This window comes from Myotis lucifugus, unplaced genomic scaffold, assembly GCF_000147115.1.
Source record: "Myotis lucifugus unplaced genomic scaffold, Myoluc2.0 scaffold_180, whole genome shotgun sequence".
In the NCBI taxonomy this organism is placed as follows: domain Eukaryota; kingdom Metazoa; phylum Chordata; class Mammalia; order Chiroptera; family Vespertilionidae; genus Myotis; species Myotis lucifugus.
Genome location: NW_005871228.1, coordinates 392,048 through 415,325, shown reverse-complemented (window position 1 = coordinate 415,325; position 23,278 = coordinate 392,048). Strand labels below are relative to the sequence as shown.

The following is a 23,278-nucleotide window of genomic DNA, read 5'->3' as shown; positions in this document are numbered from 1 at the left end:
TAAAAAAAATACACACACACACACTGAGTGGCCAGATTGTTATGACCACCCCATCAGTACAATGAAGTGAATTAGTTATGCAAATAATAATAATAAAACCTTGAGAGTATTTGCTTAGGAAGTTTTCAATATTCAGTATTTTTGGAAGTGTCAATGAAGTACTGATGGGGTGGTCATAATAATCTGGCCACTCAGTGTGTGTGTGTGTATATATATATTTAAAGCCTTTTTTTAGAAAAAAATACTTATTTTGACATAATTTTACAAATATAGAAAAGCTACAAAAATAATACAGAGTCCTCTACAGCTTACTTTAATGTTAACACCTGCATAACTGGAACAATGATCCAAAGTAAGGAATTAACATAGGCCCAATTCTATACCAATTTTCTTCAAATTTCCATCATTTTTTATACACATGACCTTTGTACCAGGAACCAATGTAAGGTCCCACATTGCCTTTAGTTGGCATGGCTCCTTAGTCTCCTCCACTCTGTGACCGCTCAGTCTTTTTCTGTCTTTCATGATCTTTATGCTGTAGAAGAATGCTGGTCAGTTATGTTGGCAGTTGGGTTTTTCCTGAAATTTTCTCATGATTAAGGTTGTGCATTTTTGTTGATACCCCAGAAGCATATGTGCCCTTCTCGGTTCATCATTTATGATATAACACACTGCATTTTATATTACTTTTGATCGTTTAGTTAAGGTTGTGTCTGCTGGGATTCTCTAATGGAAAGCTACTATGTACTTTACATAGGGAACTTTGTGAACAATTCATATCCTGGGAGAGAACTTGTAAACTATGCAGACATCCTGTTTCTCCTCAAACTTTCACTTTCTGATTTTAGCATCCATCAATGGATCTTGCCTTCAGTAATTATTATTGTAATGGTATGATGGTGACTTTCTGTTTCCCTCATTTCTTCATTTATTAATTTAAGTTCTTCTTAAGGAAAAGCTGCCCTTCCCATTTATTTATGTGATATTCAGTTATTTATTAGTGTCAGTATGGATTCATTCATTTTTCTATTGTTTATTCTACACTGTTGTCATTTATTTTAGGCTCAAATTGTTCCAGCTTTGGCCTTTGGGAGTTTTTTCAGTTGCTTGTTGTGCCCCTTTGATAAACCTCTATCCTTTTTTTTTTTTTTTTTTTTTGAGAATTTCTGGCACCATAAGATGCTCTAGGCTTATCTTGCCCCAGCCCTGGAATCAACCACTTCTCCAAGGATCCCTGGTTTTTTGTTTGTTTATTTGTTTTTTAGAGTGTTATTTAAACACCAAGATCTAGATTAGGCAATAGGAATGCTCATTGCTATTGGGGTATCATTACTTCTAGTGCCTGGCATATATATCCTCCTATCTAATAAAAGACAAAAAGGGTAATTAACTGTACCTCCGCTACGCTTCCCATTGGCTAATCAGCGAGATATGCAAATTAACTGCCAACAAAGATGGCGGCCGGCAGCCACGCAGCTGAAGTGAGCAGGAGGCTTGCTTGCTCCAGTGATGGAGGAAGCCAAGGTTCCCCGCCTGCCGTGGCCCGGCTCTGAGCTCTGAAAGCAACAGCTCCAAAAGCAACAAAGTTTCAATTATAGAAGCTAAACAAATCCCAGATACCTGCTTTCAGCAGGCCACCGCCTCAGAGCTGGGAGTGCCAGTGACGGCAACAGAGTTTCAATTATAGAAAGTAAATAAATCCCAGAATAAAAGAAAAAAGGAGAGGCTGGGAGCTTCAGTTGCCGGCCAGCCTGAAAACGGCCCTCAGCCCCTCATCCAGTCTGGCCAGGCACCCCAGTGGGGACCCCCACCCTGAAGGGGTGTGACCAGCTGCAAACAGCCATCAGCCCCTCACCCAGACTGGCCAGGCACCCAAGCGGGACCCCCACCCTGATAGGGGACACCCTTCAGGGCAAACCAGCCAGCCCCCACCCGTGCACCAGGCCTCTATCCTATATAGTAAAAGGGTAATATGCAAACTGACCCTAACAGCAGAAAGACTGGGAATGACTGGTCACTATGACACACACTGACCACCAGGGGGCAGACGCTCAATGCAGGAGCTGCCCCCTGGTGGTCAGTCCACTCCCACATGGGGGAGCTCTGCTCAGCAACAAGCCAGGCTGACGGCTAACAGTACAGCGATGGGGGTGGGAGCCTCTCCTGCCTCCACAGCAGTGCTAAGGATGTCCGACTGCAGCTTAAGTCTGCTCCCCGCTGGCAAGTGGACATCCCCCCGAGGGTTGCCGGGCTGCCAGAGGATGTCTGATTGCTAGCTTAGGCCCAATCCCCCAGGGAGCAGGCCTAAGCAGCAGGTGGTCATCCCCTGAGGGGTCCCAGACTGCGAGAGGCACAGGCGGGCTGAGGGACCCCCCCCCCCAGTGCATAAATTTTTGTGCACCCGGCCTCTAGTGTGTATATATATATATATATATACACACACACACACACACACACACACGTAAGCTATTTATATATGGAGATATATATACAGTATGGGGATATATATATAAATCTATATACACATATATCCAGGCATACACAAAGATTTATATTTATTTTTATATATAGACATCTATGTATATATATATCTGTATATATATATTCTGTTTATATACATATATATTTTATAAAAACAAGTTTATTCTGATACCTCTGATTCTACTCTAACACCACAGGATTCATTCTGTTCTCGCCCCTTACTTGTAATTTCTTTCTTTGACAGCAAGAAATCTGGTTTCCATATTCTACAAAATATTTTATTTGTTCAATCCTAGTAGATACATAATTTCAGTATTTCTAATATAAATGTTAGACAAATAGTTGATAATTTATAAGTCTATTATATGTTAAATATAATAAGAAAAACATACCTGGTAGTAAAACCAACATTTCACATGAGCTGGCATTTCATGAAAGAAGACATTCAAATGGATACTAAATCAATCCCATTAGTAATTTAAGAATCTCTCTATATAAAAGCCTAAGCAACCTTTCTGACCTAACTACCAGAATGACTGGAATGACCAGTTGACCAGTCACTGACACGCACTGACCACGAGGGGGCAGATGCTCAATGCAGGAGCTGCCCCCTGGTGGTCAGTGTGCTCCCACAGACAACCTCCTGCAGCCAGCCAACCTCCCGCAGTCCTTCCCCTGGCCAGCCCTGATCACCAGCCAGGCCTAGGGACCCCACCTGTGCACGAATTTGTGCACCGGGCCTCTAGTTGAAAAATAAAATAAGAATGAGATACCATTTTTGTGACCAGTTAAATGTCTAAGAAGAATGATAATAGCAAATATTAAATCAATAAATGGGCATTTTGATGTGTTGTTGCTAGTGGGAATGTCAATAGGCACAACCTTTTTAAGGACATTTGGTATCAAACATTCTAAAAAATGTGTATACCTACTAATTCTATTTCAAGGTATTTAACTTAAAGATGTAACAATAGATGGTATTTTGGTGTATGTGTAAGGAGGGTAATTACACTGTGGCATAGTTTATAATGGTGGAAAATTAGAAACAACCTATGTAGCCAACTATAGATGATTAGCTAAATTATAGAACATCTGTGCCAAGTAGTACCATGTGTTATAAAAAGATGCATTGTAGCCCTGGCCAGTGTAACTCGGTTGGAGTGTCATCTCATACACCAAAGGGTGGCAGGTTCGATCCCCAGGCAGGGCACATACCCAGGTTGTGGGTTCAATCCCCAGTTAGGGTGAGTGTGGGAGGCAACCAATCGATGTCTCTCTCTCACAATGTTTTTTTTTTCTCTCTCTTCCCTCCCTCCCTAAAATCAATTAAAAAACAAAAACAAAAAACATATCCTCTGGTGAGAATTAATAATAAGGAGATACATTGTAGAAAAATAATAATTTTAATGGAAACATTTTTATTATACATAGGTTATTTAAAATAGACCCTTTCTTTAAACCCTTTCTTTATTCATTTTATTTATTTATTTACCCAGTAACAGAATTCTTTATTATATTGATTGCTCTTTGCCATTCCACTCTGTTGAGTTTATTTTCTTTATTGTTTAAGTATGCACTTTAGTAGTTCTTTTAATAATGTGCTTGGTAATGAACTCAGTCTTCATACATCTGGTAATTATTATTTTACCTTCACTTCTAAATAATAATTTCCTTGGGTATATACCAACTCCCTTAGCACTTTGAAGATATTCCTGTCTTTTGATATCCTGCTTTGATGAAAAGTTTGCTGCTTTTATTGGTTTAGTTTATCTATCTTTTATCTTTGATTTGCTTTTTAAGATTTTTCTCTTTGTCCTTGATGTTCTGCAATTTCCCTTCCATGTGTTCAGGTAAATTCATTTTTTTCTATTTATGCTACTTGGGGCTTATGTACATCTTCAATTTGAGGTCCTACATTCTAATTTTTAGCATATTCTCTTTGAATAATGAATGCCTCTTCACCACTTTACTCTTTCCTTATGGGACTCCTATTGGTTATTGAGCTTCTCATTTTATCCTTTAGGTCCCTAATTTTCTGTTTATATTTTATACCTCTTTATTCCTCTGTGTTCTGACTGATATCTTCAGCTATAGTGTTGAAGTTTTTGAGTAAAAATTTTTAAGTAGACTTTTTATTTGGTTTATTTTTATTTTTATTTATTTTTTTAAAAATATATTTTATTGATTTTTCACAGAGAGGAAGGGAAAGGGATAGAGAGTTAGAAACATCGATGAGAGAGAAACATCGATCAGCTGCCTCCTGCACGCCTCCTACTGGGGATGTGCCTGCAACCAAGGTACATGCCCCTGACCGGAATCGAACCCGGGACCCTTCAGTCCGCAGGCTGACGCTCTATCCACTGAGCCAAACCGGCTAGGGCTTGGTTTATTTTTAGTTTGGCCTGTTACTGTTTCATAACATCTAATTTTAAAAAAGATTATATTCTTTCCTTTTTATCTTTGAATATTTTTTAATGTACCTATTTTAATTTTCTTTTTAGAATGCTTTATCATTTTTAGTCCCTTAGTGAATTTTTCTGTGTTGTTGGGTTTGAGGGCTAACTCTTTTGGCAGTTAACTTCTCCGTGTGTCTCCAATTCCCGCTCACTACTGTAGGGCTCATTATTGGTGTCTAGAGATTTTCCTTTTTTTGCTTTTGAACTTAGATCAAACATTAAATTCAAATTACAAGTAAATAAGATAGTCTATATAACCAACACTTCAAAATTTTCAACTGTGAAAGAAAGAAACAGAACATTACTTAGAATAATGGTTCTTAATGTTTCTGGAGTGATAGATCTCTTTGATAATCTCATGAAAGCAATGGACTCTATCCTTTAAAATAACTCAAAATACATACACAATTTTTCATAAAGATTCAGTGATTCCACAAAGTCTTTTTGTGAACCCTTGTCTCTATGGACCCTGGTCTAAGACACAATAACCCAATGGAATTAACATGGTCAATTAAATTTTTTTTAAATATGGAAGAGGTTGTGGCTAATGAGATGGCATGGAACTGTGGTGCACAACAGTGGTTTTAAAGCTTGGTTAAGCAGTGGAGCTCTTTATTTATGTAAAATCTAATAAACTCAAGTTTATAAAATAGACATAAGTAAATTTTCTCCAATTAGAGTAGGCGTGGGATCCTGGAGCCTGCTCACTTGCCAATCCCTGCTCTCTTCTACCCTGGCCTCAAAGGCATACCCTTGGATTTTATGGAATACTGGCAGTAACCTCTTGTGAATTCGAAAGAGCATTTGATTGTATGCTAAGGAATCCTGGTTCTTATTCCAGCTGTGTCACTAATTTTTTTGTATTGGTTATAGACAATGCTAATCACTGTAAGAAAGGGAAGAGGCAATTAAAGGACATTGATGAGAAGAGTTACGTACTATGTTATAGTATATAATTACATAGGTACATTATGATAACATTAAAGTGAAGTTTGATATAAGCAGAAACGTTAAAAATGAATTTTTTCCTCCAGTTTTACCACTTGACACCTTTTTCAAAAAGGTTATTCAATGTCCAAGATACATTGAGAAATATAAACTTGGGCAGTATACTCCTAGTTTTTAAAAGAAGGTATTTACATACATATATACATATACGTGTGTGTGTGTGTGTGTGTGTGTGTGTGTGTGTGTGTGTGTGATGTGCACCATGGTTCCATGCCATTTCATTTTTTTAAGACCTGGAAAGACATACATCAAAATAGAAGCAGTAGGTAATTAATTATGGGTGAGCAGATGGTTGTTGATTTTATTTTTTATATTTTCTAAACATTCTAAAGGAAATATACATTACTTTTGATCATAGAAAAAGGTTTTAAAATAAAAGGTTTCTTGAAAAAAGTCACTGAAGTTCATCATTAAGTTGAATATGCATTTAGAATAAATTATAAAATTACCTAATAGGAACTCATTTGAAAACATTCTTAAATATTTTCCTTTTAGGTTTTTCTATATGAGTAGAGAAGACAGTTGTTGCAAGTAAAAGACAACATTTTTTAGGATGTCTGACGATGAAGAAAAAGTGAAATTACGCCGTCTTGAACCAGCTATCCAGAAATTCATTAAAATAGTAATCCCCACAGACCTGGAGAGGTTAAGAAAGCACCAGATAAATATTGAGAAGGTAATTTTTTCCATTTCTACCACAAAAAATCATGTACATATTAGATTTATATTTGTTGTACATTTTAGCTAAATTCAGAATATTAAATAAGCTTTGCTAAAACATCTCTCTTCTATTGATTTAGCAACATTCCTTCATCTGTGCTTTTGTTGTTGTTGTTCTGCAAATACCCCTCTCATATTCTTTTTTTAGGAAGGGATATAAGAATAGGATCTGCATCTTTTTAGTTGTACATACTGACATATTAAGCAGTTAATAATTAAAATACAAACAATTTGATAATGCACTAAAATGTGAAGGTGGCAGACTTTGGCTAAGGGGCCTATCTTAATTTCATTCATCTCATGGCAAATTTTTTGAACCTTGAATGTGTGTCTATCAGTCACTCCTAATCTCTTCAGGTGCATTAAAGAGGCAAATCATTATGTGATATGAGGGAATTTCCCAACTTCACTGCTTTGAGGAAAGCCCCAAATTTAGAAATATTGCCTAGAGGTCAGTTTAGGAGATAGGTAGAGGAAAGAACTAGTCTCAGGGACTACGGTGGAGGTTGCATAGAACCTGGACTGGCCAGGGTCTGGTGGAATGATTGTGGCATTTATGGGAACATCAGGTTTATTCAGTACTGAGCATTGATTTTGATAGGTTATATTGTCTTTATTTGCTGTGGGGCAGATTAGTGGTATTTTCTCCTTCAAAAGAACCTTCCCCACTATAAATTTTAAGCTGTGTGCCCCTCTGTTGATCTGGGGTAGAAGTGATCATTAAGCCTTTATCAAAAATATTTATCACCCTCAACTGACTACCTTATACAAGTTATAAGAGCGTCAGTTCCTCCATATATATCTGTCTTCCTAGTATTTAAGTATTTTTTTAAAGTATAGGAAATAAATAGCCCAGCCAGTGTGGCTCAGTTGGTTGAGAGTCGTCCCATGCACCAAGAGGTCGCAGATTTGATTCCCAGTCAGGGCACATGTCAGGGTTTCAGGCTCGACCCCCAGTAGAAGGTGTGCAGGAGGCAGCCAATGGATGTTTCCATCTCTCTCTCTCCCTTTCCCTTTCTCTCTTAAAAAAAAAATCAATAAAAACATATTTTTTTAAAAAGCATAGAAAATAAGTACCAAGAATATTACAATGAAAATTTCCATACAAATATGAAGGTATATAATGGGGTGAAGGCCTGGTGGGGGTGAGGTTTGGGGCTGGGTGGAGGAGGGCAAATGGGAGGAAAATGGGGGACATCTATAATAGTGTCAGCAATAAAAAAACAAAAACAAATATGAAGGTATCTAAAATTCAAGATTCATATTTTGTCATCCCTTAATTTCTGTTTTATTCATAAGCAATAAGTACTATGGCTTTTAAATAAATCTTCACCCAAGGCTATGTTTTAGAGAGAGAGAGAGAGAGAGAGAGAGAAACAAACATCTATGTGAGAGAGAAAAACGTTGATTCTGTGCCCCAAATGGGGATTGAACCCACAACCTAGGTATGTGACCTGACTGGAATCCAACTCACAACTTTTTGGTGCATGGGATGACACTCCGACCAATGGAGTCACCTGGGGCAGTTCTATGACTTTTAAGGATGGGGGAGTTCTCCAGTAAACTGGTTATTCTGGTCATGAGCAGGAACAAATTAAAGGGTTCCATGCTTTGTTTAATTAGGAAGGCTCATTCTTTTAGTACTATAACAGTATAGAAATAGAATTGTTTACTTTTGATTGATTGGTTGTTTACTTTTGATTGATTGGTTCAAATTCCTGAGCTCATTTTGAAGTGCTTTGTTATAAAGATGACAAGAATTTGGCAGAATTGATTATGAAAGGCAGAAATAAGTAGACTATGTCTACTGAGACCATTTTTTCTCTTTATTGTCCTATTTTACATTTGAGGTTTGGCATGTTTTAGATTTCCTTTTTCTTATATTTATTCTATTTGAAAGTGCCTGCTGTCATTATCCTCAGAGCTTAAACACATGTATCATCCAGTCATCAGTGAAAAAGTCAGGACCCTGAGAGAAAGCTGGGTTGGGATAGGAATGGGTCTATTACTGACTTGGTTAGTTGTACCAGACTTCATAAGAAAATTATTCTAGAGTTATATTGAATGTTCTTTGCCAGAACAGTTTTTCTCTAGCTTTTTGTAAAATTTTTACTTACTGTGAAAATGTTAGACAATATCAGAATAATTATAATTTACAATATAAGTGATATTGTCTGAAGCTAAACAGTTAAACTCATATTGATCTATGTTTATTCCATGCTCTTGATCATTTTACTTATTCTAGGATTTCTAGTTTAGTTATGAAAGTGATTTGGTATCTATATAAGATTGAATAGCATAACTTAATAGATAGTTTATGGCAATGTAAAATTATATAAAAGCAGCAGTGTTCACTGTGGACAAAAGAGTTAAGAACTAATTTTGGACTTCAGGTGTCTAATGGTGCCTCACTTTCAAAAAGGCATATTCTTCCTAGGTGAAGAGTGTAGAAAGATAAAATATTTATTATGTTAGCCATCAGTCATCCAATATGAATTTAAAAGAAGAAAGTCAGACTGAAGGGAAATTGAAGGTAAGCCTTAGTGGAGTGATTCTGCAATATCTGAAAACAATGAGAGTAGTGTGCTGTGGACACCTGGGACTATATTCCATAGGTCCTTCAGCATTACATTTTATTATACGTGATAGATTTGATTAGCATTCAACTTTTTTGGCTAATGTAAGATAGACTTAAGAGTAGTGAGTACGAACAACAAGCTTGGAACATAAATTTTTTTGTTTCATATTATAGGGATTTGAGGGAAAACTTATTGTGCAGCATGTACTGATTTATTAGTCTATGGTTAGCATGCAAGTTTGCAGGAAACTCCAAAATAGCGTAGGAAATAAGACAGAAGTTTTCGTTTTTGCTTTTATTTTTAATCTCATAGAGACAGTCTAGGACTACAGTGGCAGCTCAAAAGTCATTAAAGACCCCAGCTCTTTTTTTTTTTTAATGACTTTTCCCTATTTTTGCATTGCATTTTTTAAAAAATATATTTATTGATTTTACAGAGAAGAAGGAAGAGGAATAGAGAGTTAGAAACATCGATCAGCTGCCTCCTGCACACCCCATACTGGGGAGGTGCCCGCAACCAAGGTACATGCTCTTGACCGGAATCGAACCTGGGACCCTTCAGTCTGCAGGCTGTAGCTCTATCCACTGAGCCAAACTGGTCAGGGCGACCCCAGCTCTTTTTAACTCACTGTTCAATTCCCAACTTATTTCTATCTTTTTTTTTAGAGAGAGAGGGGAAGGAAGAGAGAGAGAGAGAGAGAGAGAGAGAGAGAGAGAGAGAAGAAAACCACATTAATGTGAGAGAGAAACACCAATTGGTTGCCTTCTGCATGCACCCCAACTGGGGTTTGAACCTGACTGGGAATCGAACCACCACCCTTTGGTGTGCAGGACAACATTCCAACCAACTGAGCCACACTGGCCAGGACAACTTGCATATGAAATGGCAGCTGCAGCTCCAGCTCTTACATTCCAGCTAAGATGAAATAATGAGAATCATATTCTTTGTTTTTCTTTTTTCTCAGTAGTCTCTCAATTCTCTCTCTCTCTCTCTCTCTCTCTCTCTCTCTCTCTCTCTCTCCCTCTCTCCCCCTCCCTCCCTCCCTCCCTCCCTCCCTCCTTGCTAGTATGTTTAAGTTTGGGTAGGTGACTGGGGATTTTTGTGGTAGCTAGTAATGATAGCTTTACTGATAAAAAAATTTTGTTCCTTTTCTCTCTCTCTTGTGTAGTATCAGAGATGCAGAATCTGGGACAAGTTGCACGAAGAGCATATCAATGCGGGACGTACAGTTCAGGTAAGGCTATGTTTCTAGTAAATCAATTTCAACAAGACAGACTTAAGAAAATTTTGTTAAAATGAATACCCTTGTAGCTGAATCCTTTTATGCATATTGAGAACTATTTCCTTAAGGATTTATTTCTACCAGGAATTACTGAATGAAATGTCATAAATATTTTTAGCATTTTGGTTCATATTATCAAAATTTCCTCCAGAAATGATATATCAACTTACATTCCCACAATCATGGTATTTTCCAAAAATCTTGCCAACATTGATATTTCCCATTTCTCAAATTTTTGCTAATTAGTAGATTAAAATAATGTTGCATTTTTCTGTTTTAATCTGGAATTTTTCTTTTATTGCTTTGAAATGTGAAAGGTTTTTTTCATATACTTCTTGGATGGTAATATTTCTTTTGTAAATTGCCTGTTCATGTTCCTTGCATATATTATGTTGTCTTTTGTGAGAGTTTCTTCTAATTTGAAAATATTGATCTCTCTGTAATATTTTTGAATTAATATAGTGTTATGATTATTCTTTGCTAGTTATTGGCTTTTTAATAAATAAATTTTAATTATTTAAAATTGATTTTTAAAAATAATATGTTTACACAGTTAAAAGCCAAATAAAATTAAAAGTCTAATAAAACCCTTCCCTTATCCATCTCCAAGTCCTACTTGGAAGAAACAGCCTTTAATCATTTGGGTCATTTTCTCTGTTTTTTTTAAACTCTATTCCTAAATACAGTGTGTAGACTGGTATTTCTTAATCAGGTTTAGGCATGATCTCTTCACTTCTTGCCATAATAGGTGGAGACCTAGCTTTCCACCTTGCTCTTTACTTGTCTCCCCCTTACATAATTAGATATAACTTTTGGTTAAATTAGTTACTAGGATCTCATTATTTGATTATAAAGATATAGTTTCTTGCTAAGCCAGATTAATGAAATATAGAACATCATTTTGTGTGTTTTTTAAGTTAATAATTGCCTCATTTTTTAAATTGCCTGGCTTTCCGTATATTGGTTTTTTTCCTTAAATGCTGCACATCTCTGCCACATGCTGTCAATAATGTTTTTCATAGGCTCAAATACATCACTTCTTTATCCTGAAGACTCTTTTCTGAAGCCCTTCCCCCAGTTTCAATCTGGACTTACTTTCTAGGCTTGTTGGAACTTCCTGAGCTGCTCCTCTGTGTTGGGTCCTTGTTTTCCTGGATATCATATCTTTCTCATTTTTTGTTTACTCCAATGTTTTCTTGGAGTATATCTTCCAGTAGCTCTGCAAATAAGGGAACCTTGGTGGCAAAATTTTAAGTTACTATGTGACTGAAAAATACCTTTATTCTCCCCTCATGTGTGATTGCTAATTTCAATAGATACAGAATTCTAGTTGGAACTCTTTTTTCAATAATGAAGGCATTCCAACCTTTCTAGTTTAGTGTTGCTTTTAAAAATGTGCATATCATACTACAAGCCTGTAGTAATCAAAATAGTATGGTACTGGCATGAAAACAGATAGATAGATCAATGGAACAGAATAGAGAACCCAGAAATAAACCCATACCTATATGGTCAATTAATATTTGACAAAGGAGGCAAGAACATAGGTGTTGGGAAAATTGAACGTGCAAAGACAATTAAACTAGACAACCTTCTTATACCATATAAGGAAAGAAACTCAAAATAGATTAAAGGCTTAAATGTAAGATTTAAAACTATTAGAAGCAAACATAGGCAGTAAAACCTCTGACATTTCTCACAGCAATATTTTTTCTGATATATCTCCTAGGGCAAAGGAAACAAAATAAAAAATAAAAAAATGGGACCACATCAAATTAAAAAGTTTTTGCACAGCAAAGAAAACCATCATCAACAACAAAAAAGGCAACCTGTTGAATGGAAGAAGATATTTGCCAATGACACATCTGATAAGGGGTTAATATCCAAAATTTATAAAGAACTGATACAACTCAACACCAAAAAACAAATAGTCCAATTAAAAAATGGCAGAGGACCTGGATAGACACTTCTCCAAAGAGGATATACTGATGGCCAATAGACATATGAAAAGATGCTCAATATCACTAATCATTAGAGAAATGCAAATTAAAACCACAATGACATATAACCTCTGACATGTAACCCTATCAGAATGGCCATCATCAATAAATCAACAAGTGTTGGCAAGGATGTGGAGAAAAGGTAACACTTGTGCACTGTTGGTGGGAATGCAGATTGGTGGAGCCACTATGGAAAACAGTATAGAGGATCCTCAAAAAATTAAAAATGGAACTGCCTTATGACCCAAAACACTGATTCGAAAGAACATATGCACCCCTATATTCATTACAGAATTATTTACAATAGCCAAGATAAAGCAACACAGGTGCCCATCAATAGACACATGGATAAAAAAGAAGTGGTACATATATACAGTGGAATATTACTCAGCCATAAAAAAGAACAAAATCTTAACATTTGTGACAATATGGATGGACCCAGAGGGTATTATGCTAAGAGAAATAAATCAGAGGAAGACAAATACCATATGATTTTACTTAATGTGGAATATAAAAAACAAAATAAATGAACAAACAAAATTGAAACAGACTTATACAGGGGGAAATGGGGGTGGGGAGAGTTAGAAGAGGGTAAAGGGATAAATGGTGATGGAAGGAGACTTGACTTGGGTTGGTGAACACAATACAATATACAAATGATGTATTATAGAATTGTACACCTGAAACATAATTTTATTAACCAGTGTCACCCAGGTAAATTCAATTTTTTTAAAAAAAATGAAACAGACATACATGCAGAGAACAGACTGATGGTTGCCAAAAGAGAGGGGGTTGGGGGACTGGGTGGAAAAGGTGAAGAAATTAAGAAGTACAAATTGGTAGTTTCATAATAGTCACAGGGATGTAAAGTACAGTAAAGGGAACATAGTAATATTGAAATAACTCTGTATGCTTCCAGGTGGGTACTGGAAATATTGGGAAGACACTTTGTAAAGTATATTATTTACTTAACACTGTGCTATATACCTGAAACTAATACAAAATAATGTTGAATGTAAACTGTATTTCAAAAATAAAAAAATTTTTAAATGTTGATATCATCTGATTTCCCAGTCTTTGTTTAGGACCCGTTTCTCCCCCCCCGCCCCCCGCCCCATCTGTTTATCCCCAGTATTCTGAAATTTGATGATTATGTGCTTTTTATATTGAACCCTTTCACTCTAAAAATTGATGTTGTTTCATTCTTGGAAATTTTTTAAGTTATTTATTTGATAGTTTATTCCTCTGTGTTTTCTCTGTTATTTTTTCCCCCTTTCTTTAAATCTTTTATTGCAAGAGTCAGCAACTATGGCCCACAGGCCAAATCTGGCCTGCTATCTGCCCCATTTGTTTACACATTGTCTTTGGCTGCTTTCACACTGCAACGACAGAATTGAGTGGTTGCAACAGAGACCATATGGCCTGCAAAGCCTAATTATTTACTGTGTGGCCCTTTGCTGCAAAAGTTTGCTGATTTCTGCTCTATTGGATGTTAGGACTTTTGGATTACTTGTTTAATTTTCTCTTCTACTTTCTGGGAGATTTCCTCAGCTTTATCTTTAATTCTTTCTACTGAATTCTCTATATCTGCTATTGTATTTAATTTCCAAGAGCTTTTTCTTTTTTCATAGCATTTTGTTTTTGGATATAATAACTTCTGCACTTCTGAGACACTTAAGAGTCAATTGCCTGTCTGCTGGTGGATTTTACTTAAGGTGCTTGGCAGGCTGACATTTTCCTTGGAAAACCTCCAGATATCAGTATCCGGAGGTTGTTCTAGTTTAGTTTTCTAAAGAAGAATCCTCATTATCTCCATAGGGCAAGTAAATATTTATTTTTCTGTTATACAAGCAGGTTAGGTGAAGGCTGTTGGGCTTTCATATAAATGCCTTCATTTAGCCCTATGCTTGGTGTTTCTAAATCTAGAGCCTTTTTCTCCAAAGAATGTATCTCTGGTCCTCTTGCATTTCATAAAGGTTATCATAGCTTCAGTATAATGAATAGATTAGGATAGAATTAGGTGAATGCAAGAGGTCCTTCAGGAGAGGTTACAGAGATGGTGGAGGTAGAGAAAAACAGATTTGAGATCTAGATAAAAACTTGACTATATATATATGTCTGTATTTTACTGCTTGCTAACTAGTTTATAGGTCTAAAGATCAGGGACTATGTCCTTGCTATCTTTGTATCCTACTATATCTGGTACTCTGCAAGATTCAATGTTTATTGAATGGCCCTAAGCACCTTAATGTCAATGAGATTATTATGACTTGTATTTCTTACCATCTTTACTGTTTAATATCATTAAAAATCACTTATGATTTTCTTGAGATAATTGTTATTGTCAAAGTATTTGTTTACTGATTTAAAAATATATATTTACATTATTGATCTCCATCTGACACAAAAGATTTATGTGTGTCATTAGAGTAAGAGCTATCTTTTCACTTTAATTATAGTGTCTCCATTGGAAAGGAGTTCTTAATTTAAACATAGTCTAATTATGTTTTTTCTTATGGTTCATGCTTTTGGTATCTTGTTCAAGGAATGCTCTCTATCCTAAGATCAAAAAGATATTTTCCTATTGAATGTTTTAAATTTTATGCTTTTATGTATTTATTTTTTTGAAATTTATCTTTATTGTTGCAAGTATTACAGGTGCTCCACCCCATTTTGGTTGTCTTGTGTTATACAAAAATATAAAATGTGTATTTTTAAAAGCGTAGTCTTCCCTACCCCCACCCTAAATACTTAACATATAGTAACAATGCTAGCTGATAATAGAAGATTATGAAAAATATATCACATTTTTGCTTTGAAGGAACTCAGGTGAAAATTTACAGCCGAACCGGTTTGGCTCAGTGAATAGTTTAAAGCTTTAGTAAACAAGGGTCCCAGGTTCGATTCCGGTCAAGGGCATGTACCTGGGTTGTGGGCACATCCCTACTGGGGGGCTGTGCAGGAGGCAGCTGATCGGTCTCTCTCATTGATGTTTCTAACTCTCTATCCCTCTCCCTTCTTCTCTGTGAAGATTCAATAAAATATATTTAAAAAAAAAGAAAATTTACAAAAAGTTCAATAAAACATTTAAATAATAGTTTAAAGCTTTAGTAAAAGAGTTAATATAAATTAGTATATGATTGTCTAATATATTTTAGAGACCAGAAGTGATAGAGTACCAGCTATCTGAATGCTGGACAAGGTATTACCCTCATTTTTCAGATAAAAAAAGGCTGAAAAACAGATAAATTTAGTGTTTGTCTAAAGCAGCAATTTTAAAATGGTGTGCTGCAAGAATTTTTAAAACATGTAATACCTGGCCCTGGCTGGGTACTTCAGTTGGTTAGAGCGTCATCCTGATATGCCAAAGTTGTGGATATGAGCCCCGGTCAGAGCACATACAAGAATCAATCAATGGAGGAGAACCAAGATGGTGGCATAAGGTATAAACCTGTACGTGCTGCCCCCCACAACCACATTAAAACTATAACTAAAAGACAAAACAGCTATCATCCAGAACCACGGGAAAGCTGGCTAAGTGGAAGTTCTACAACTAGAAGGAAAGAAAAAAGCGCATCGAGACTGGGTAGGAGGTGCAGAGGCACCAAGAACAGAGGTACGGAGACGCATGGGTGCACGGTTTTTTTCAATCGGAAGGGGATACAAGCTCCCAAATGCACGGAACTCGTTTACAGCGAGACTCTGGGGACCCAGACTCCTACTAGGAGAAATTGGACTGTCGGAAAGCGAGTCGGAAAGCGAGGGTGGCTTTCTCGCAGAGCTGCTCACAGGGATCATTGTTACTGTGAGGGCACGGGACTCGGGGACACAGAGACGCCGAGACATGGAGACACTAGGAGTCGCGGAGATGGCTGAAGACAGCCATTGCTGTTTGCTCCCCCCTGGTGATTCTCTGAGACCCCGCCCCACTCAATTTACATCCCCACCCAAGCTGTGCGCAGCAGGGCAAAGGAACCGCCTGCCCTTTTGCAGCCTAACCTAACAAACTGCAGCTGGATCAGAGAGCTCCAAAACTTCCAAACCCCAAACAAAGAGGAGAAATCTGATAACGCTGTAGCTCCTGCTGGGTGGACTCACACAGTGGTTGACTTGGAGATCCAGGAGCCAGGGTACTCAGTGGTCAGATACCAGATTTCAACTCCTCACATCCATAAGGGACACACTTAAGAGGCAGACTCAGTGAGCACCAAAGCCCCACTGAAGCAAGTCCTACCCCATAAAGGTGTCTCCAGCACAGCAGTTCTTCCACTATAGACACAGCGGGTCCTTGCAGTCAGCCAAAATGCGGAGACAATGAAACATGTCACAAATGAAAGAAATGGAGGAAAGCAAACTACTGGACTTAGAGTTCAAAACCACAGTTATAAGGTTACTCAAGAATCTTCTACAAACCTCCGAGGAACTTGGTGAGACCTTCAAAGATCTTAATGAGAATGCCAAAAAAATGGAAAAGAACCAGTCAGAAATTAAGCATACACTGAATGAAATTAAGAATAATATACAGAGATCCAACAGCAGACTAGAGGATCCCAAGAATCAAGCCAAAGATTTTAAATACGAGAAAGCAAAAAACACCCATCCTGAAAAGCAAAAAGAAAAAAGAATCCAAAAATATGAAGATAGTGTAAGGAGCCTCTGGGACAATTTCAAACGTACCAACATCTGAATTATGGGGGTGCCAGAAGAAGAGAGAGAGCAAGATATTGAAAACCTATTAGAAGAAATCATGACAGAAAACTTCCCCTACCTGGTGAAAGAAATAGACTTACAAGTCCAGGAAGCGAAGAGAACCCCAAATAAGAGGAATCTAAAGAGGACCACACCAAGACACATCATAATTAAAATGCCAAGGGCTAAAGACAAAGAGAGAATTTAAAAGCAGCAAGAGAAAAATAGTTACCTACAAGGGAGTACCCATACGACTGTCAGCTGATTTCTCAACAGAAACCATGCAGGCCAGAAGGGAGTGGCAAGAAATATATGAAGTGATGAATAGCAAGAACCTACAGCCAAGATTACTCTACCCAGCAAAGCTATCATGTAGAATTGAAGGTCAGATAAAGAGCTTCACAGACAAGACAAAGCTAAAGGAGTTCATCACCACCAAACCAGGATTATATGAAATGCTGAAGGATATTTTTTAAGAAGAGGAAGAAGAAGAAAAAGGTAAAGATAAAAATTATGAACAACAAAGTGACAACAAATAAATACCTAACAACAAGTGAATCTAAAAATTAGGTCAGAATAAACTGGTGAATATAATAGAAGCAGGGGCATAGAAAGGGAGTGGACTGACAATTCTCTGGGGGAAGGGGGTGTGAGGGGTGCAGGAAGAGATTGGACAAAAATCTTACACCTATGGATGAGGACAGTGGCAGGGGTTAAGGGTGTGGGGTGGGAACCAGGTGGAGGGAAGCTATGGGGAGAAAAAAGAGGAACATCTGTAATAATCTGAACAATAAAGATTTATTTTAAAAAAAAAGAATCAATCAATGAATAAGTATATACTAGAGTAAGTGGAACAACAAATCAATCAATCTCTCTCTCTCTCTCTCTCTCTCTCTCTCTCTCTCTCTCTCTTTTTCTCTCTCTCTCTCTTCTCCCCACGCCCCTTAAAAAACAAACACCATGAAGTACCTGACTCTTTAGTCAGGGGAACTCACCTCTTTTCTCTTAGATTGTCAAAAAAAAAAAAAAATGACAATAGCCAACACAACAATAGCCATTCAGTGTGACTGAATCAAAATTATACCTGATTTTTTTTTCAGATCGGCAAAAAGTATAATATATATTTTGGTGTATTACAGAATTTTAGTAATTAGTTTGTGTACCATGAGATGAAAAAGATTGAAAATCGCTTGTCTAATGGACAATGCTATGATAAGTGGTAGTGCAGTATTTCAATCTGGAATTTTTTAATTATTTTTTTCTTTATTGATTAAGGTATTACTTATGTGTCCTTATTGCCCCATTGCCGCCCCCCCTCGTGCCCTCACCCCCCTGGAGTCTGTGTCTATTGGTTAGGCTTATATGCATGCATACAAGTGCTTTGGTTGAATTCTCCCCCTTACCTCCACCCTCCCCTACCTTCCCTCTGAGGTTTGACGGTCTGATCGATGCTCCTCTGTCTCTGGATCTGTTTTTGTTCATCAGTTTATGTTGTTCATTATATTCCATAAATGAGTGAGATCATTGATATTTATCTTTCTCTGACTAGCTTATTTTGCTTCGCAGAATGCTCTCCAGTTCCATCCATGCTGTTGCAAATGGTAGGAATTCCTTCTTTTTTACCGCAGCATAGTATTCCATTGTGTAGGTGTACCACAGTTTTTTAATCCACTCATCTGGAATTATTTTTAATAGTAACTCAGGTGGATAGAAAGTGGAATACTGCACTTAATACCTATATAAGTAGGTCCTCCTTAGATATTTGTTGAGTAAATGGAGTCTTTTTTCTCTGATTTTTTATTCCTTTGGTGGTTCGGTTATTATTATTTAATATGTTTTTATTGATTTTAGAGAGGAAGGTGAGGGAGAGAGAGAAACATTGATGTGAGAGAAACATTAATTGGCTGTCTCCTGCACAACCCCCACTGGGGATCAAACCCGTAACCTGGGCATGTGCCCTGACTGGGAATTGAACCAGCAACCTTTTGGTGTATGGGTTAATGCTCAACCACTGAGCAACACTGGCTGGGCTCGGTTATTATTTTTTAAGCTATGTATATTCTTATATATATATATTCCTTTTGAAACTAAGTAAAAAGTTCAAAATTTGTTACTACTGTAATAATTCACTGACCTGGCTTTTACAGAAACTTAATTAGACTAGTCTCCTATAGCAGTGGTAATGCAGAACTTGTTGAGAACACAAATTTCTGTTCACCTTAGAAAATTATCTGATTCAGTAGATTTCAGACCACATTTAGAAAGATATTGCTGTACAGAGATTCTATCACTGTTTCAAAGTTTGTGTAAATACAAAAAAAATCAGCCATGAACTTATAGAAATAAAAATTGACATTCATGATTTTACTAGGAGAAATAGAGAATATTTGAGCTGTCTACTTTTTAATTTAAAAATTTTAAAGGGAGAAGCAATAGAAAAGAGAGGAAATGAGGAGGAAAGAGAGAAGTGAGGACAATAGGGAGAAGTTAGGAGAGAAGAAAAGATTAAAGAGAAGCAAGGCCAGGTAGAGAATGGAGAGAAAATAAAAGAGTACATTCCAAAATGAATGCTATTAGAAGGTAACTTGTTTTAGGTTATTATAAGCTTCAGAGAAAGTTAAACTTCAGTTGTGCCTTAAATATTCATGAGCTGATTAATTAGAACTTAGGATCCTTGACCTTTCTTTGACTATAGAACCTTAGGGAGGAAATAAAATCTAAGGCTCCATCAATGATAAGGTATATCATTATTTTGAGTACCTCAAAGAAAGAAAAAGTGCCAGTTAAGAATGACACAATGCTTTATTTATTTTATAAGCCTGGATTTAATCTCATGTCAAAATCAGACAAGACATCACCAGAAAAAACAAAATTAAGACCAATATTGATAGTATTTTTAATCATCTAGTTCAGTGGTTCTCAACCTTCCTAATGCTGCGACCCTTTAATACAGTTCCTCCTGTTGTGGTAACCCCCAACCATAAAATTATTTTTGTTGCTACTTCATAACTGTAATTTTGCTACTGTTATGAATCGTCATGTAAATATCTGATATGCAGGATGTATTTTCATTGTTACAAATTGAACATAATTAAAGCATAGTGATTAATCACAAAAAACAATGTGTAATTATATATTCAATATGTGTTTTCCGATGGTCTTAGTCGACCCCTGTGAAAGGGTCGTTCGACCCCCAAAGGGGTCATGACCCACAGGTTGAGAACCGCTGATCTAGTTTAAGATAAATTCCAATTTCAGAGATGTTAAAATGTGGAAAAGATACTGTGTCTTAAAATTGATGAAATAATAGTATTTAGAAAGCTTCTACCTTTCTATTTCACTTTTGTCTTTTCCCAATCTATTCATTCTATTTAGTATGTTCTGTTTTCCCAATATTCTTCAGGCTTCATGAAGCCTGTGAAGATACAGTAAGATATTTCAAGTGTCCTTTGAACATGTTTCTTCTGTCCCTTTCAAATTTGAATATTACTCCTTAATAGAGAATCAAAAGCAAAATAGGAGTTAAGTAGTTCTGCTTTCTCTGCATCATCTGTTAACATTATACCATCTGTCCCAAGCAGTAGGCCTATACCGTCTTTCCTGTTCTTGCTCTACATGTATCTTTTACATCCTTTTTATTGTTCTTAACTTTTTCACCAGCCTCCGCTCATTTTAGGCTCTTACTTTACTTACATGATTTCCCCCATTTCACACCACTCTTCTGTATTCATCCTTCTTCACATGCCTTTCTTTTTTTTCCTTTAAAAAAAGTCTCTTAAAATTCTGAACTTATCATAGTATGCCTTACACAACTACATTGGATTCTTAAGATGCCACTTACCCGATTACCTTTTTTCATAGTGTCAGAAGTTCACTTTTTAGAAACTGTCTCTCTCTTGGAAAAGATCCTATTGCAATATAATTTCTGTTATATTATCATACAACAGTTTTCTTTCAATTTGACTCACTTCCCTAACACATCACTTTTTCTAGTATTCATTTTTATAACTATTATGAATTCCAAGCTAGCATGATTGGTTTCTCTCATGGGTTTCCTTCCCACTTCACTATTTTACGGTTATATGTCAGAACCAATTCCAAAAGAGTCAATTCTTTTATTACGTTTTGTTGTTGTTGTTAATCCTTACCCGAGGATATATTTTCCATTGATTTTTAGAGAAAGTGGAAGGGAGGGAAGGAAGGAGGGGTGAGAGAGAGAGAGAGAGAGAGAGAGAGAGAGAGAGAGAGAAACTATGTAAGAGAGGCATTGATTGGTAGCCTCCTGCTGCACCCTGACCAGGCCAGGGAACAAACCTGCAACACAGGAACATGCCCTTGACCTGGAATCGAATCCATGACCCTCCAGTGCACGGGCCGATGTTCTAACCACTGAGAAACACTGGCCAGGGCTCATTACTTTTTAAAAGCTAATGTAAGATGTAATGTTTCACATGCCATGGACTTATATTATGGTTTCCTAGGGAAGATTCTAGCTAGTTCCTTGATAGTTGGAGGTCTCTGTTGTTGGACCACTGATTTGTCACTGTGGAAAATAATAAAGTGTTCATTAATTTACCATGTTTAATTGAATCAAACTGATATTAGGGATCAAACACAGTGGTGAAGAAAATAAGCATAGTCCCTATTCCTACAAACCTTACAGTCTAATCAAATGAATTAATATATTTTATCCAACAAGGTGGCCCCTAATATACTTCCAGAAAGGAATCACACAGCCAAGAGATGGTGGTGTGTTGGAGACAATATTGTTTCAGGATTTGAGAACTGAGCTGTAGTCCTAATTCTGCCACTGTGTTCATCCGGATGCCAATTTACTTATTGTAAAATCATGGAGTTGGATTGGATGGGCACATAGGCTTCTTAAGGTTCTATGATTTTTACATATTAATGCTTGCATTAATCTACAGTTCAATTATCTTTAGGTTTTCTAGCTCCTGTTGGAATGGTAAGTAAGAGTGCACATAAGGTTAAAGGAAGTAGAGTCATGGTAGGATAGAGGCACAAATTTTTTATTCACCCAGGCAATCTTACAAGATGTTTTAGGTTGTAGCTAAACTATTATTTCCAGCATTAGATTTAATTTTACTAGAATAAAATGGATACTTTATATTGTTTTAAGGTACCATATAGATAGGGATTATATTTATAGTTTAATGGAAAGATTGCTGGACTTGTAAGAATACTTGGATTTTAATCCCAACTTTGCCTCTATATAATTAAGTAAATTCTGAACTACTTTTTAAAATTTCTCTATATGTAATAATGTGGAATGTAATAATATGGAATATAACACCTTGAGAAATTAAAGAAATTAATACTTTTTTCCTGTCTACTACATAGAATTTGCATTAATATTTTTGAAAATACATTAGGGGAAAAGAATTTAAAATATTGTATTGCTGGGGTCCAATCCCAGCAGGTCCAGGGGTCCCCAAAGGTGTGGACGGAGTCGGCGAAGAAGGAATGACACGAAGACAGCCTTCAGTTGGTCAGCAGCCTAGTCAGGACCTATAGCCAGGATCTCCAGCCAAAGTTCTGGTCGGAGTTCTGGTCAGGAACTGATGAGGATCTGACGTTTATTGTCTTATTACATCCGTATTTATACCAGCCGATTCCAATCCTGTCAATTTCTATTACAAGGGTTAAGGTGTTTCTCATCTCCATTCCAGGGAGTAAAGACCATGTAGCTTAATTACCCGCCTGGCACTTAATTAAGGGGTTGTATCCCCTCCCTAACCTCAGGGAAAGATCCCCACCTGGGGAAACAACCTTTCTCGGAGAGGTGACCTTGGTTAAAACACATGGCGCTAAAGGGAGCAAACATATTAAAAACAGTATGCTACATACGCCAGATCCACTGAAACACATGCTGTGCAGATGCCTCTTTCCTGCAGCGACTGCGTCAAGCAGCAAGGATGGACCGGCCTCCGGCATTGTATGGATAGAGATCTATAATTTTATTTATTATTTATTATTATTATTATTATTATTTAATATATTTTTATTGATTTCAGAGAGGAGGGAGAGGAGAGAGAGGTAGAA

The 23,278-nt window shown here is 36.8% G+C and overlaps 1 protein-coding gene across 3 annotated transcripts in view; it reads left to right on the top strand.

The window, feature by feature from the left end:
- Window positions 1–23,278, top strand: part of STX17 (syntaxin 17) — a 42,382-nt gene that overhangs the window by 974 nt on the left and 18,130 nt on the right. For all 3 annotated transcript variants that reach the window (XM_006096466.3, XM_014462392.2, XM_014462390.2), the window contains exons 2-3: window positions 6,441–6,621; window positions 10,413–10,478. In XM_006096466.3, the coding sequence (XP_006096528.1) occupies window positions 6,499–6,621; window positions 10,413–10,478 (189 nt within the window). In that variant the 5' untranslated portion in view covers window positions 6,441–6,498. The remainder of the gene's footprint in view (window positions 1–6,440; window positions 6,622–10,412; window positions 10,479–23,278) is intronic.